The sequence below is a fragment of the Myxocyprinus asiaticus genome, chromosome 30, assembly GCF_019703515.2.
Source record: "Myxocyprinus asiaticus isolate MX2 ecotype Aquarium Trade chromosome 30, UBuf_Myxa_2, whole genome shotgun sequence".
Classification (NCBI taxonomy): domain Eukaryota; kingdom Metazoa; phylum Chordata; class Actinopteri; order Cypriniformes; family Catostomidae; genus Myxocyprinus; species Myxocyprinus asiaticus.
Genome location: NC_059373.1, coordinates 3,696,108 through 3,714,623, shown reverse-complemented (window position 1 = coordinate 3,714,623; position 18,516 = coordinate 3,696,108). Strand labels below are relative to the sequence as shown.

The window sequence follows — 18,516 nt, the reverse complement described above, 5'->3', positions numbered from 1 at the left end:
TAATATATTTATCATCTAAAATACAGTATACTATTATGTATAATATATCAAATATACAATAAATAAATAATATTATTTAAATTTATTATTCTAAAATGATTTTATACTAAAAATATTGTAAATAGTTTATTATTTTATATATTTTAATTATATATGATATTAAAATATAATAAAATTATAATCTAAAATATTATATATAATATATGAAATATATCATAACTGAATAATATTATTCAAATATATTTTATATTTTTAATATTGTAAATATTTTATATATTTTAATTATATATATATATATATACAGTATATACATATATTGATATTATAATATAATTACAATATAAAATATATTGTTATATATAATATCTAAAATATATAATAATAATTGTTTACAAGTACATTATTTCCACATAGCACTACATAAATAAATAATATAAATGTTTTATATTAGGATATTCAGATACTGTTTTCTCTAACCATTGTGAGAACTTTGAGATAATCAAATACTAACAACATCATAAGGATGTTTCAATACATTTTTTTAAAGGAATATTCCAGGCTAAATACTGTACATCTTAAGCTCTATGTTCAGCATCTGTGGCATGCTGTCGATTAGCACAGAAAATGAATTCAACTCGTTCAACAGTTTGTAAAAACAAACAACAGTGTGTCGACTGTTGTCATAGTATTTATATTTAAACATTCCTATTAGGTCCTAACATTCATCCTCCATGATTTTATGACCAGTGCCGTGTATCGGAGAAGCTTCACCTCATGTATGGAGTTGAAAAGATTCCAGTCGAAGTTTGTGAGAGCCACGGATACGTCCCACGTGTTGATACCCAGCAGTCTGACAGGCTTCTGACCCAGTTCTGGACACTCAGTCAGGGGCGGCTAAGAGAGAGAGACCACTATTACAGAAAGATTACGGCCCGTTTACACCTGGTCTAAACATCCTCCTTAGGAGTACTGTACATTCACTACAAAAGACTGAAAACATTTACGATTTGAAGTTGACCCGGTTCATCTCACCAGTATCTCGTTGAGATCTCTCCAACAGGCGATCAGTCTACCTGAAGTCACCAGAGATCCTGAATAAATTCTGTCATTAGGCTGCAGGACACACTTCTCTGTGGAAGAGCAGAGAGAGAAAGAGGCTTTCAGTTTATCTGTCCATCAGCCTGAAATGCTTTGTGTACTTGTGTGTGTGTGTGTGTGTGTGTGTGTGTGTGTGTGTACTGACCGCCCCTGTAAGTCTGGGCCACCAGCATCATGTCATCTTCTGATCTGTCCATCCGTTGAGCGACGATGTGCAGCAGTTCTTGAGCAATTACGGCAGGTTTCACTCTCATACTGAGATATGAATCACAGCTCACATACACATGACACATTACTGACAGACACAGACACAGAGAGACAGAGGTTATTCAACTAAGTTATTATAGTTTGCATTTTCAACTTTAGTTTCAGGCTGGAACATGCTGCCTGTATAATGAGGTAGGATGAAAATAAGGTGCTTTTCAAACTGCTCTGAGACCAGTTTGCTTAAGACTTCCATTCATTCAGAAACGTTGTCAGTTAAGCCATTAACTGATTAGGCAGCAAGTCAGTTGCAAACGTTTTCAGATGCAGCCTCAGTATACACAGAGAGGAAGAAACATTGCAACGGTCCACAGCAGAGGAGGAATTACCTTCTTTACTCTCAGCTGGAGACACTCGTAGTGAAACACAGTTCTCCTTCAGACTCAACTGCTGGAAGTGCGCTTTATTCTGAAAGGAGAATAACATTTTAATAAATATTGTATAATATCTATACGGTATATATATATATATATATATATATATATATATATATATATGTAAAATATAAATTATATAATAATAATAATACAATATCCTTTCATAGAACAGTGGCCTATTCTCATGACATCACAGAGGGTTGAACTACATTTATTTATCTTAAAATAAATGAAAATAACTATTGGCCAGATTTTAGAAACGCATTCACGTAATACCGACAACTGTAGCCTAAATAGCTTTTTGACCATTAATTAACATCATTCTCCCCATCTCATGTCCTTTCTCTCACCTTTTGGTGTGGAGAATAATCATCCACCGTGCTGAGAGAAAAAGAAGAAGAAAGAAACCAAAATTACAGACTGATTATTATGACATTCAAGGATCAAGCAATGTAAAGAATGGACAGTTCTGAGAAAAACTGAGAGACAGAGAGACGGACAGACATGACTGGCTGATTTAACACCCCTGTCAGCCAATCATGTGTGAGGAAGTGTCCGTCTAGACAGACAGAGATGTGTGGACCAGCTGTCTGCTGTGAGACGCTGTGAGTGTTAGTTTCTCTCTGTCGCTTTGTCACTGCACTACATCCATCTATCAGAGCTGCAGTGCTCGAACAGGACGTGACAGACAGATTATTATGTTTCTGATTCACTGCACAGTACAAACACATTGCTACGTCCATTTGTTTTAAAGCAAAACATTCAAATCAAATGGAATTGTTTCATTCAATGTCATTGTTTGCTGTCATCATCCTGCGCTGCTTTTATCACAAAATCTTTCCATGGAGATCCAAACGCTGACTTTTTTTTTTCCCTGAAAAATCTTTATGGAATTCTCAGTTACCTATGTTACATGCAAGTCTCATCTTCGTATCTGATGTTTCTCTTTCTGAAAGAAATGATGAGAAATGAGAGCAAAAGTCTTGTTTTGTTCTCCAGTTAATCTCGTTGTAAGGAGAAACAACTGAGATATTAAAAAGATCTCATTTGTGATTTTTCGCCAAGCAGATTTCTCAAAATGGGCGTGAGCGTAGTTTATCTCCTCTTCTTACAGCAGTCATAATTACACCTGCGAGCCTGTCATCCCATTTAGCAGGGTTACGATGAGCATCTGCTTGCCAAGGAACCCGAATGCGGAATCTGGGAGCCTCCGTGGACGAACGGGACCGTTTCCATGCTAAGCAGACTTCAGGGAGGCTAAGCTGATGAAACGACAGCATGTAAGAAGCTCAAGAGAGGCCAATACAACGCTGCCGCATCATCAGAACTGTGTGTTTGTGCACTTTTGATTTGTGAAGGCCAAATGTCCTTGTTTAAAGCTCATTTGTAAGGACAGTTTAAGAGGTCCTCATTAATACAAGTTCATAAATGGCATCATTTTGTCTTAATTAAAATACAAAATACTAAAAAGTATGTGTGTGACACTCACTGTCTACGTCGCAGAAGTTTCTGGAATTCCTTCAAGTCTTTTTCCAGTGTTGGAAACTCATAAACGTCCTCCAGCACGTATCGATACAGCGTCTGCAGATAAAACAGAATATAAAATGAAAAGATTCACAAAATACACTTTACAAATGAGCAACCTGATTCACATTCACCAAAAATGTGAATGGGTAAAAATATTGACTTTCTGATTAATCGCAAATTATCTTTTAATTGTGCTTCAACGTTTACTTCAGTTTTGGTTGTGTTAATTTTGATATCTGTTAAATAAAAAGCACTCAAACTGCATAGTTTGACCTTGTTGTTAATTTGAAAAATTATATATAAAATAAGAAGTTTGCCTGTATAATTAACAGTATTAGCTGCGAAGAATAGCTTTCAAATGTATGCAAAATGTACATTATAACTTAAATATATCCAAATTAATCAGAATGACATCAAACTGGATCGAAATCAGAATCGAGAGCTTGTGAATCAGAATCAAGTCATATCGTGAAATCGACCAGCCCTAATGTTGAATCAGATTTTTTACGAATGGCATCAAAACTGCATTTGCAAATCTTGTTACGAATTGTTGAATCTACATTTGTAAACAGTCACACATTTGTGGATATCTTTATATCTTATATTTTGATTTACAAATACATTTCTTCAACGTACGCGTTCTACGTGAGACATTTTCTAATCCACCAAATCATAGTACAGCTACGTTCAACTCTTTCATTCAAGTAGCATCATGATGCGCCAATGTGTCTTTTATGGTAAAGTAGTCGTATCTCGTAATAATTATACAGAAACAAAGTTAAATGCAGAATCCGTTTTGCTCTTCATTTGTGGCGTCCATACATCTGACTCCAACTTGAGATATACAAAGCGCCAAAAACATGGATTGATGAAGACTGAATTTGTGTATATGAGGCTGTTAGCCCACAAAAACATAACCTTGAATGTACGGTGGGCAATGAGGGAGGTGGCAGGGCCGTTTATAAGCATATGGGGGCCCCAAGTGAAATCTTACTATTATTACACAAAACGCTATTTTTTTTTTTTTACAATAAATTAAAACGTTAACAATAAATTAAGAATAAATAGCTATACAAATTAACAATAAATGACTATAAATAACAAAAAAGGAGTGTGCATTTACCATCTCCATGATATAAAATAACGATGCCTACATCGCCAGCTTGCGTGATACAAAAACTCTAAAATAAATACACACACAAACGCACACACACACAGGTGATGAGCACAGCGCATTTGTGTTGTCCTCATGGGTGCTGTAGCGTTTGATGGAATATGTGTTTTAGTGTGTTTCATGTATAATTTAGGCAGTAAAACATGAGCTGTCATCTCCAAGCATGTCTGGCCCATTACAACCAGCTTTCAACAACACAACCCCCCCTCCCCCCTCCCCCCTTCTGCCTGTTACTAGGCAACCATCACCTGGGAAACACTTCATGCAATGATGTACAACACGACCGTGAAACAGCCCCATCACTGCAATGACACTTTGGTTGCCATGGAAACACTGCGTGAGTGTGTGTGTAAGTGAGTGGGTCGGGACAAAGGCAGGTGAGGACAAGATGAGAATTTGTGATGTGTGTGTGTGTGTGTGTGTGTGTGTGTCTCAGGTCTTTTAAAGATGACAGAGTGAAATCTGTTATTCAGTGACAGAACCCTGTGAAAAATCTACACCTGCATTCAAATACACTAAACACTGTGACACACACACACACACAATAACCACCTACACACACACACACACACACACACAAACAAACACACAATAAACACCTACACACACACACAACAACTACACACAATAAACACCTATACACACACAAACACACAATAAATACCCCCCCCCACACACACACAATAAACACACTTACACAATAAACACATTTACACACACACACACACTACACAACCACACACACACACAACTACACACAATAATCATATATACACACAAACACTTATAGATACAATAAACATACACATGTAAACACCTATACACATGGACATGCACAAAAAACTTTCTGTATTTTTACATTTTCAAAAAAACATCGTTTAGTATGTTTTTTAAGCAATTTAAATTATGCGGACACTAGAAATGTCCTCATAAACCACATTTATAGCATAATACCCTTGTAATTACCAGTTTGTAATACCACACACAAACACACACACACAATAAACACCCATACACACAACAACTACACACAATAAACATATATACACACAAACACCTACAGAAACAATAAACACATGTAAACACCTATATACACAACACACAAACAAGACCCACACACACACACACACAAACACACACACACAATAAACACCCATACACACAACAACTACACACAATAACATATATACACACAAACACCTACAGAAACAATAAACACATGTAAACACCTATATACACAACACACACGCAAGACCTACACACACACACACACACACACACACAAAAAATAAATACCCATACGCACACAACAACTACACACAATAAACACATATAGATACAATAAACATATATACACACAAACACATATAGATACAATTAACACATACACATGTAAACGCCTATACACACAACAACTACACACAATAAACATATACACAAACACATATAGATACAATTAACATATACACATGTAAACACCTATACACATGAATATACACACAATAAACACCTACACACACACATGCACAATAAACACCTACACACACACACACACACACACACACACACACACAACACCTATACACACACAACAACTACATACAATAAACATATATACACACAAACACATATAGATACAATAAACACACACACATGTAAACACCTATACACACAACAACAACTACACACATAATAAACACCCATACACACACAACAACTACACACAATAAACATATATACACACAAACACATATAGATACAATAAACACATACACATGTAAACACCTATACACACACAACAACTACACACAATAAACACCCATACACACACAACAACTACACACAATAAACATATATACACAAACACATATAAACACATACACATGTAAACACCTATACACACACAACAACTACACACATAATAAACACCCATACACACACAACAACTACACCCAATAAACATATATACACAAACACATATAAACACATACACATGTAAACACCTATACACACAACAACAACTACACACATAATAAACACCCATACACACACAACAACTACACATATATAATAAACACATATACACACAATAAACATACAGATACACATATACATACAATTAACACATACACATGTAAACACCTATACACATGAATATACACACAATAAACAACTACACACACACACACACACACACACACAATAAACACCTACACACACACACACACATGCACAATAAACACCTACACACACACACACACACACACACTCACACACAACACCTATACACACACAACAACTACACACAATAAACATATATACACAAACACATATAGATACAATAAACACATACACATGTAAACACCTACACACACACACACACACACACACACACACACACACACATGCACAATAAACACCTACACACACACACACACACACACACAACACCTATACACACACAACAACTACACACAATAAACATATATACACAAACACATATAGATACAATAAACACATACACATGTAAACACCTATACACACAACAACAACTACACACATAATAAACACCCATACACACACAACAACTACACACAATAAACATATACACACAAACACATATAGATACAATAAACACATACACATGTAAACACCTATACACATGAACATAAATTAATAAATAAATAAATTAAAACCAATATAATATATATATACTGTATATATAATGTATTTTTTGTTATATGAAGGTCCCATTAAATCTGAATTGGGATTTTTCTTTATCAGGTCTTCATCATTTATTTTTGGTACTTTTCAAAAAGCGCTCATGTACAGATTTTACTGTTGCCATATCCCAGACCTTCAATATTGAACATCTTACATGTTTAAAACTATGATAATCTAAACAAAGAGTGAAATAAACCATTTTAATATTTATTGTGTTTAAATGATTCCCACATTTCTTGCATCATTTCCACCACACCAAATGATTTTGCCCCTAATACATTTTTTTTCAAAAGTTAGTGTACTTGAAATCAGCCTTAGCCAGACAAAAGCATTAAAACATTAAACACTTCTATAAATACAATAAATGCCTGCTCACACATTAATCAACCACACACAAACACAAACACCTGCACACACACAGCTCATATCTGAAATACAGCAAACAAAATCGCTGCTTTCTTGAGCTCTGATTTGAGAAACTACAGCCCTGTTCATAACGACACAAACTAATCTACATGTAATCTAACACTCTCTTAGCATTTGTAATGATGCTTGAAATGGGTTTCTAAACGCTGTGTTTGCCTGTAGCCTTGAGCAGCTAGAACAGGAATAAAATATCTAGAGGGAAAACAAGAGAAAACCCATTAAAAGCAACACAAGTCCTGACATGAGATGAGGCTGAAGCACTCCCTGAGGAGAACCGTGAGTCACTCGACACAAACTACTGCTTAATACACGAAAAAGAGAAAGTACACAAGGTTCAATTCAGCTTTATACTTATTTCTATTTCAAGGGTGCCTAAACCTGATCAAGTAAGAAATTACATTTAAAAAACATCCACACTATGCACACATTCTACAGGAAAGTTTTCTGAATATTTAATCTTAGGTCACGAGAATGTTTGGGTAATGTTATTACCTTCATGAAGAGTTTGACGTTGTCCTCTTCACGCAGGAAGTCCTTGTACAGAGCGCTCCACTGGGACACAAGGTGCAATACCTTCCGCTTCCTATACAGGGCCTCCTTTCCTTCCTCCTTCCCTCGACTTAGTACGCGCTTGGTACAGTAGGTGAGATCACGTTAAAGACCAATAACCACAACAACAAACGAACACAATCAATACAGGCGTACACACATGAATTAGGATTGGATGTACACATAAGCGCTTGATTATGAGACGAGAGAGCTCAGATTGTGTTTAGAGTACAACTGTGTGCTGCAATGAATATAGTTTAAACTATTCGTATATATATCGATCCATAAGGGTTCAGAATCGATTAATTAGCCAATGTCGGTTTATCTCTACTCTGAACCCATCTGGTACTGCGTACAGTTTAATCTGAAATTGCTAACCATTTCCATTTGGGCGATTAATAGGGGTGTTACTGTAGCCGTTTGTTAATAGATCATGAATGTTTTCTGAATGTTTTCCAGTAAATATTCTGTAAAATATTCAATTAATTGCAGCAACAGTATGTAAAGGCTAGGCTACACTTCCTTTTTCCGTTAAAGGCTAGAGCGCTTGACCGTGAGCAACATGTACCGGTATACTCTTTTGACCATGTGTCCAAATGCACACGTTCGTCGCATGTGCACTACGACTGCTTGCTAACCCTAACCGTTTTACCGCCGATGATGCACACAGAGGTGGACTGTCCTCTTGTCTCAAAAAAATGCTACAATGCATGCAGACAGTCCGTGCGTACTGTGCTGACAATGTAACTCGCGGCACTCGGAAAACCGAAGTCTACTTTGGGTTTAAGTGTCATTTGCTATCATTAAATTGTTTTATATCAAATATGAAGTGAATCTGCATTGCTTTGGCCATCTTGTGCTCTAGATATCCACTTCAGCCAAAAAAAAAACCACGCATATCAGTCGACAGCAATTTTAGAACATACTTGAATGTTTAATTTTCGTATGTATTTTGCAGTGATATTGTTGAAGGATATTGTCCCAGCAGGGCTTGACAGAGCTCACTGGTGGACATAAAGACCAGATATGTCAACAGGAAGTCGTCCAGAAGCATTTCTGAAAGACAAACACACACAGTATGTAAACACAATAAACCACCACCTCTACATTGATTTATTTACTCATCAGCACACATTACTACATGCTAGGACAATTAATCAGACATGTAAAAACTCGTCTACATTTCACTCTCCTGGGATGCTAATGTTTAATGAGAATTTTCATAAGAGAACGTGGGGCTATTTGTCATGTGTATTGTGTTGATTCATGTCTTTTATTTTGAAATTCTAGTTCCTGGTTCATGTCATGTGTTCCTGTTTCCCTTGTCATGTGATTTCTGTTTTCCCTCCATGTTCTTGTGTCATGTTTTCATTGGGTTATTGTTTAATTAGCTTGTTATGAGTTCTGTTTGTTCACTGGTTTATGTTCTCCCATGTCTTGTATTTAAGCCCTCATGTTTGCATTGTCTGGTGGTCAAGTATTGAATGTGGATGTGAATGTTGTTTTGTTGTCAAGTCAAGTCAAGTCAAGTCAAGTCAAGTCAAGTCAAGTCAAGCCAAGCCAAGCCAAGCCAAGCCAAGCCAAGCCAAGCCAAGTCAAGTCAAGTCAAGCCAAGCCAAGCCAAGCCAAGTCAAGCCAAGCCAAGCCAAGCCAAGCCAAGCCAAGCCAAGTCAAGCCAAGCCAAGCCAAGTCAAGTCAAGTCAAGCCAAGTCAAGTCAAGTCAAGTCAAGCCAAGCCAAGCCAAGTCAAGTCAAGTCAAGTCAAGTCAAGCCATAGTCAAGTCTAGTTTATGTCAAGTTCATGTTTATGTTTCACGTTTGTAATTAGGCTTTATTGGTTATATTTAATAAACTGCACTTAGGTTCTTCATCTCATCATCATCATCGTCTTCGTCATTGCCATCATTGTCAGCAGTTCCAGCATACGTTACACTAATTAGCATTTGCAAAGGCATTTCAATTTTTGTTAATATTGGCAAGATTTTTGAAAGGTTGCATGTAGAACAGTAGCCTAAAACAATTGATAAATAGCTATTTTTGACTACTGGGTAACATTAGCTAATAGCAAGAACAGAAAGTTGTTTGAGGACACGTCCACACTAGTACTTTTTTATCTGAAAATGCATTTATTTCGCTAAGTTTACACCTCTCATCCACACTAGAACAGTGTTTTCCTCCACCGAAAATGGAGCGTTTAGAAAACTTTGCATTACCGAATACCGAAGACAAATATTTTTTTCCTTGAAATAACATGGACTGGTGAATCATGCACAATAAGTCCAGGAACGTGTATTGGGAAGTCAATTCATATTGGATATTAAAACATGTCTTGTGGTTAATATTTTAGCTTAACTGTTGTAAACATTCTCATTTCAAACCACCAACACATTCTGTGCAGTCTTCCACCCTCTCTACCCATAAACCCATTTCTCATCTCCCTTTGTCTTTGCTGTTTGTCTCTCGCGTCTGCTGATAAATATGCATTTCCATTTTTATAGCAGGGTGTCTGTTATAACAGAAAGCCAGCCTACAATCCATCTTTCCATTTTCACCTACTGCTGTGAGAGAGAATCAAATAACAGTTATGTCATTTCTGAAAAAGCAGGAAGGATGAAACTATCACTCAGGTGATGATTACAGAGTGTGTGCTAGAACAGAGTATATACTGTGTGCACCCAGCGTGCAAATTACACAATGACTTTCAGGGAGGTCAACTTTTTTTAAAGGACTATTCTGGGTTCAATACAAGTTAAGTTTAATCAACAGCATTTGTGGCATAACGTTGATTACCACTAGTGTTGTTTTGTGAATGAATCGGTCTTTTTGAACGAATCGTTCTCGTTCACCTCCATACACTGACTCATATTACTCATTCACTGACGCCTCTCCCTTTCGAAGCCAATGAGCTCTAGTTTGAAGCACGAGACAGCTTTGGTGGCTTTTTATGCCTGTTTATAGCACGAGTCAATGGCATTCAAGCGCGGGGGTGAAGGAGCATATCATTGGTTTGACTCACTGAGCGAATACACCGCTTCACTAAGCCAGTCAGTTCGGTCTTTTGAGTCTGAACGAGATGAGACGTCTTGTTCATGAGCGAACTGAATGTACTGGAATACTCGTTATAAACAACTCTCGTTCATGAATGAGGATCTGCGCACCCACTGAATGAGAGGTGGTATGTCATTCATTCAGGTCGGTATACGAGTCAATCGCGTTCAACAATGAGAGAAAGGGGTGAAATGCACTAAGACAAGTTTATAGGTATGCACAAAACATAATCCCCAATTTATAAATGTGTAAAAATGACTGAAGACCATACAGTTTAAAGGACATGAATTAGGGATTGAAATGTTGTGCTTTGGTGCAAGATATCTGTGACGACGATGTCGTCGAGTGAGTTTTAACATAAAAAGTCACATGCATAAGTGTTTAATTTACACCTCTTCATTCTAAAAATATTACTGATGCCTTTTGATTTTCTGCAATGCCTTGTTTCAGTAACACGAGACAATCTCTTGTGTACAATGGTGTCTCTAAACAATTACCACTGTAGCATTTATGTCCGAATAAAGACTTACGCAGGCCTGAACAAGAAACACTGACTTAAAAGTTCTATTTCTGGCGTTTTAGCATTTAAGTTGGAGTTATTCATCATATCTCAATATCAAAGCTGCATTAGGGAATACAGCTAAAGGAAATTTAAAGAGCTTGACATTTTACATCATTACAGTACAACTTAATTTAGTGTACAGTAACATTTGAAAACAATAGTTGGCTTTATCGCAGTATCTGAAGGCGACGGCGCAGCTGTAGGCGTCACTAACTAGAGATTACCTTAAATATACAATAACCGCACCCATGATACTGCATGTGTGTGTAAGGACATTTGAGGACGTCCTTGAAGGTAACAATTATTCATAAAGAAAATAATGTTTATTATGCTATTTTTGATGATTATGCTTATTATTATGTTATTATTATTCAAATATTTTGTACTTTATATTTTGTGTGTTTATATTGTACTTATGCTCTACAACAATGAATTTATTTATTAATTTATATATATTCGATGTGCATGAGATTATACTGACATCACTTGATTATATACAGTATATCTGTCATGGCATCATGTGAAAATTAATTTGAATTGACAAATACTTTCTATTATTTTTTCTGCTTTAGATCAATAATAGCTATTTTTGTACGAATATCATCTAGTGTAAGTGAGTGCAATATAGGCTAAATTTTGGAAGGCAGATACAGTATGTCCTCATTTAGACAGATATAGGTAACTGTGAGTGTGTGAAGGTTTGCAGTAATTTGAAAGGTAATATTGAGACTCAAGCTGCTTTTCTGATAGATTAAACAAAATGTAAAAACTAAAACTCTCTTTTCATTACTGTGGGGCACTTTTAAACGCTAAACATAGCTGCCAACACACCAGTAATTATCCAGGATGCGCCACACTGTGTCGCCTATGGGTGTGTTATACTTAAGGGACACTGAGTTACACTCACACATATACACAAACATTACAAATACTCATGCACACACACATACACAGAAAATAACCTCATTCTCTCTGTTGCGTTTCTGTTTGCTCTCTGTGAAAATTTTTAAATTCAAAAAATTATATACGATTTAATTTAGCTCTAGAACACTAGGGGCCATAGAACTCCATAGAAATTGTTGGCAATTTGCTTTGAGGTCAACAATGACCTCAGCTGACCTTTAACACCTCTACACACTTGACTTATCAAACATTAAAATAAAGTGTGTGCTTACAGACTCCATGAATAATCATGCTTTTGTGAGATTAAAAAAACAACTGTCACCAACACTGGCACAAATCAACTGGTTTTGCAGGCAGAACTTCAAAAACATCCTCTGAAAACTTGCATCAGATGCACCGGTGTAAGTCGAGAGGGAGAAGACGCCTGCGGGCACAAACTCCACAGAACAGAAACCAAAAGAAAATTCTGTCGGCTTTAAGACATAAAGCATTCCAGAAAGACAGTGCAACAAGTCGTTCTAACATGCCACGTTCTTAAATAATTGAGAATGGGAATGCTTGTATTTGAACAAACTTGACCAGTGACCACAATGATCACAGTAAAGGATTTTTTTGTCACGATTCAACCCATCTGTTAGTGCTACTGTATTCTAAAACAGTTGAAGTCAACATGAAATCTACTATTTACTTTTTTTATAAATATACTTGTGCACGATTATTGATGCGTTATTATAAATAAAGTTGAATAATCAATAAAATCTAATTACTTTTCCCCTTCTGAAACGATTTTAAGTTTTAAAACAAAATAATATTAACCAACCAACTTAATTATTAGGGTGTTTTCCCATTCAGTTTGAGTTGCGAGGCACTGTGCAAAAGGGTCCTTGAATAACGTATAACGTGCGAGTAAGGGCAGCTGGTAGAGTTCCTGGTACCCCCCTAGGGTAAGATGGTGCCCCTCTAGGGAGTTGGTGCCCTATGCAGACTTCATAATACGCGTATAAGGATTGGCGATACTGGTGTAAATTTATGAGATTTTTTTCACCCATTATATCGTCCGGCAGGTGAAAATCGTGAGTCAAAATGTATGCAAAAAATTTAGTCTCTATGTTATTCTGATCTCTAGATATGGCTCAGGTCCCTCCTTCGGTGTAAATTTGAGATTTTTTGTCCAAATTGTTTCGTCTGCCAGGCGAAAATCGTAAGTCAAATTGTACGTCAAAATTTTTTAGTTAGTCTCTATGTTATTCTAATCTCTAGATTTGTCTTCGGTCTCTCCTTCAGTGTAAATTTATGAGATTTTTTAGCCCAATGTATCGTCTGGCAGGCTAAAATCGTGAGTCAAATTGTGAGTCAGTATATTATGCTGATCATTAGATAAGGCTCAAGTCCATCCTACAGAGTAAATGGAAGAGATTCTTCCGCCCAACGAAAATTGAAAGTCAAATTTTGCGTCAAAAAATGCGAGTTAAATGCTTTATGAATGTTGTTACATGTTTAACAGCCTACTTTTATATTGATAAGTTGACCATTTCAAAGAAATCAAAAATTCACCCAAAGAGATTGTTCCGTTCACTCACCCGCCTCTTTGCCCTCCGACGCCCCCTGGTGCTCATCCAGGCGAAGGTCGCTTAGCAGGTGCTCCAGGATCTTGTGGGGCGTTCCGGACACCACGACATACCTGTTGGACAGAGCGGAGGAGGAAGAATCAGATGGGTACTCTTCCTCAGAGGAGGAACACGTAGAACAAGAGCTACAGTGCTGCTGTCTGTTTATAACGTAATCATCATCAACTTCATCATCGTCAATGTAACGAAAATGAGGAATATCAAACGTCAGCCTTTCATCTTCATCCTCAAAACTGCTGCTACATTCCCAATCATCATCTATCTCTTCTTCTACAAGCGTGACAGGTTTAAGTTTCGGACAGGTCCGTTTTGCGCTGTCCATTCCAACGCGTCTTACGTCACGCACGCTACGTCATGCCCACCGCGGGTGTCCGTTCCTAAGATGCGGCGAAGCTCGATTCCCCGTGTGCTGGATAAACTCCAGACAATCACTTACTGTACAACAACAAACACGCACAAGATGCAACAAACACTTTCTCTTTCAGTATGAATGCAAACACCTTCTATGAATCCAAAAATTGTATGTTGTCAAAGGGTTGTGCTCCCTTTACAAGCTGACAGTGTACAAGGAAGCAAACATGTGAAATGTGTCAGAAAAGAGAGAGAGAGGGGGAGGGTAGTCACTGATTGGAGGAAAGAACTGTGTTTAAAGCAAAGTAATTAAAAGGGGAGGCATTGAATAAGGGGCGGAGCTTGCTCACCTCTTATCACCATCCTCATCTTTGACTCCCGCCGTTTGTGGAAACGAAGGATCTGATGGAACTCGCTTGAGAACCAACACGTCCTGACCTCTCTCCTTCAAACACACACGCACCACGCCCTCACTCTGCGCCTGAGAGAGAAATATACAACAGGATTACAGACTGTTCACACCAAACTATATTCACGCCAAATCACTATCGAAAAGATGGTTATATGCATTAACGCTCTTTACTACCACTTTGGAAAACAATGTCATTAAGAAATGGAAAAATGAGTTTTCCTACGAAAATGGAGTAGTGTGCACAGTAGCCGAGACAGTAGTGGATGCACCCTCAGTCACTTTGACCCATAAACACATTTTGAGTTATGCACTAAAGTAAAGAAAGTCTTTGCTTTCTAATGATGTAGCTACAGTATTAGATAATAATTAGAGCCTACTGTACTGTATATTCATTGCAGAATTACTCATTCAAACATTGACTAAAAGTTTACATTTAATCTAATTTAAATGAAAGAAGAAAAACAATGTTGTTTCTTTTTTGGAAATAGTTTTTTTTTTCAGGGTGCAATCAAATTAATTAAATAAGCGAACTATTCGTGTTTACAGTCAAATACAATGACGACAAGATTGACAGTGCATGCATATTCCTATCACCCTTATTACATTCAAAGTAATTCGAACACAACAAACAAGTTTCTGCTTGAAATTTTATCACACATTTTAAACAGAAGCTCAAAAACTCTCTCTTTCTCTCAGTCCTTGTTTCAGTTGAGCAGAACTAGTCACTAGGGAGAAATAGAGGGAGGGCTGTTCATATCCTCTTGTAATTCTTTTAGAGACATTAGGAGGTGCAGTAATCACAACAATAGCCTTACCACAAGAACAAAACATAAGAGCTGGGAGTGCCATACTAGATACTACCATACTAATCATACTAACTGTGCAGTATGCCGAATATTATGCACAATATGTCAATTTTCACACTAGGCATAAAATATCCGTATGACCCAATACAGTTGAATGTGCAGTATACAACCAAAGCACGCTGTGAGATACTGTATCTCACAATGCAATGTGCTTGACCTTCCATTTCTAGTGTGAGGAATGAATCAGAGGCAATATCAGCATTTTTTATTATCATTATGTCTCTCGACTCTTTATTTACTCAGTTTTAAAGAGCACCTATTACGGTTTTTCAAATATTACCTTTCACGCAGTGTGCTATATAGCTGTTTGTGAATGTAAAAAAGTCTGCAAAGTTTCACAAATCAAAGTGCACGACCAGTGTTGTTATTGACTCCCAAAAGAACGAACCGATTCTGAACACCTGAAACGAGTCGTTAGTAATTCCAGACTTACTTCCTGTACTAACCTACGTAATTTGGTAACAAAAAACCCGCCTCTGGTCTTCATTGGCTGCTCGCGAACAGCTTTGACCCGCCCTCAAACACTACACTAAGCGGTAGACCAATCACAACAGACTGGGACATCTGACCAATCAGAGCAGAGTAGGCTCTCTGAAAGGAGGAGTTTAGAATGAATCCTTTAGAACGGATCATTGAACGAGTCGTTTTTGACACTGGGAAAAAAAGGTAATGGTGCAATTTAAATTATGAGCTAATTAAAGTGTTTTTTGACCTTGGATGCATGTAAATCTATTGTATGAGACCTTTAAAACAAAATTAGCCACATTTAAAAACCATAATAGGTGCTCTTTAAGTAAAGACATTTTTAGTTAAAATACAGCTATCTGAAAATGTTGCAAACTAATGTTTAATATGTTTATTATTACATTCTGCATGCACTATTTAAAAAAAAAAAGGCAGTATAAAGTACGTTTCATGTTGAATTTTGCAAGTCGTGTCCAATTATTATCTCAAAAATACAGTAAATACAGTTATATTTACAGTTATTTTGCATTCATAATCCAATTTTGTGTAAAAATACAGTGCATCCGGAAAGTATTCACAGCGCTTCACTTTTTCCACATTTTGTTATGTTACAGCCTTATTCCAAAATGGATTAAATTCATTATTTTCCTCAATTCTACAAACACTACCGTACCCCATAATGACAATGTGAAAGAAGTTTCTTTGAAATCTTTGCAAATTTATTAAAAATAAAAAACGAAAAAAAAAAATCACATGTACATAAGTATTCATGTACCCAAAAGTCTGATTGAATAGAGTCTAAAGAAAGATATTAACAATCATGGTTGACAAAGAGCGCAACAATCTGGTTCTGAAAGTAAAAATTGCAAAAATTGTTTAGATTGGTCAATACATTTTTAATGATAATTTATAAATCTTTTAATACAGAATTACCGTGAGCTCGGAAATTCGATGGTATATGCTTCTGTTGACGGCATCAGTCCGCATTATTTCAACTTTATTTTGTAGAAATCATGTTTAGTAGCAGCATTTCTGGTGAAGCACTACACTACCCCTGATCTTGAAGATCCACCAATCAGAAAATTGTGGCGAACAAAGTGCAGCAAAAGAGCTCAGCAGCGACCGCCCACTTCAATGACGCACTGTAAATGATGCAATTGAGCCGCTCTCTCTACACTCTCAAACTTCCTGGGCCCTATTTTAAGAGTGCTAGCACTAAGCGCAGCGCTATGCTTTAAGCCATAAGCGCTAAGTCAGTGGGCATGGCCGTGAACTTTTGGTATTTTCGTACAAGCATGTGCTAAGTCTAGGCGGAAGTGGGTTTGGCGAAATTGATGGGCTGGGTCAAGTGCAATTTAATTTGGAGGTTCTTCTACGGTAATTGCACCATCTGCATCCTATTATATAGTCCATTCCCTTTCAAGCACCAACGATATAAACAAAGACAGTACATTCATTAAAAAGTTGGTAGTGTACATTAACTGTATGCAATGAAATATGAACTTTCTTGTTTTTGTGCATTTACTGCATCCTTGTTGAATGTCAGGCATATTTCTATGACAGTGACACGCTCCATTTATACGCATAGAAACTGTGATTCTTGGCAGAATTTGGATGTGCGCTCCGTTAAATTATAGAGAATGTAAGTATTATTAATAGTTTTCATCTACTGACTCACAAATCATAGCTAGTATTAACAGTGATTGTATCTGCACGCACTTCACTTCTACCAGTTGATTTTGATGTTGAAAACCGAAAAAAATTTAACCAAAAATATTTTACAATTCTAATTACACTTTAAAAGAAACGAAAATGTAATTAAAATAACAAAGTGGTCAAAAAATCATACCCAATCCAAACCAAATCCTTACACCGGCCTCTTTTGCAGTGACTTAAAAATCAATCTACAACAACAGGTGGAAAAATAACAATGTAAATTAAATCATACTTACAATTGTAAATATAAACATAATAATAATAATTTAAAAAATAAACCATGACATATAGATAGTTTAACACACATCTCATAAATTTGTGTTTAATAAATCGGCAGCTGTCAAGGACATAACTGATGTTCCACTATATTTTCAGAGTTTGGAAATGAACTTTATTACCACCTGCCGGTGAAATCTCCAAACTGCAA

At 36.5% G+C, this 18,516-nt stretch overlaps 1 protein-coding gene and 1 long non-coding RNA gene across 2 annotated transcripts in view; both read right to left on the bottom strand.

The window, feature by feature from the left end:
* LOC127420859 (rap guanine nucleotide exchange factor 5-like) overlaps positions 1-18,516 on the bottom strand; it is an 83,153-nt gene that overhangs the window by 8,046 nt on the left and 56,591 nt on the right. The window contains exons 10-19 of the mRNA XM_051663440.1: positions 14,981-15,111; positions 14,232-14,332; positions 9,117-9,195; positions 8,083-8,233; positions 3,229-3,320; positions 2,090-2,120; positions 1,692-1,770; positions 1,244-1,393; positions 1,033-1,130; positions 772-894 (exon numbers count right to left, since the gene is read on the bottom strand). Of these exons, the coding sequence (XP_051519400.1) occupies positions 772-894; positions 1,033-1,130; positions 1,244-1,393; positions 1,692-1,770; positions 2,090-2,120; positions 3,229-3,320; positions 8,083-8,233; positions 9,117-9,195; positions 14,232-14,332; positions 14,981-15,111 (1,035 nt within the window). The remainder of the gene's footprint in view (positions 1-771; positions 895-1,032; positions 1,131-1,243; positions 1,394-1,691; positions 1,771-2,089; positions 2,121-3,228; positions 3,321-8,082; positions 8,234-9,116; positions 9,196-14,231; positions 14,333-14,980; positions 15,112-18,516) is intronic.
* On the bottom strand, positions 5,426-7,097 carry LOC127420907 (uncharacterized). The gene is made up of 3 exons (XR_007893891.1): positions 6,481-7,097; positions 5,670-6,443; positions 5,426-5,526 (listed from the first exon to the last, which is right to left on the bottom strand). It is a non-coding gene; the product is annotated as an uncharacterized LOC127420907 (long non-coding RNA).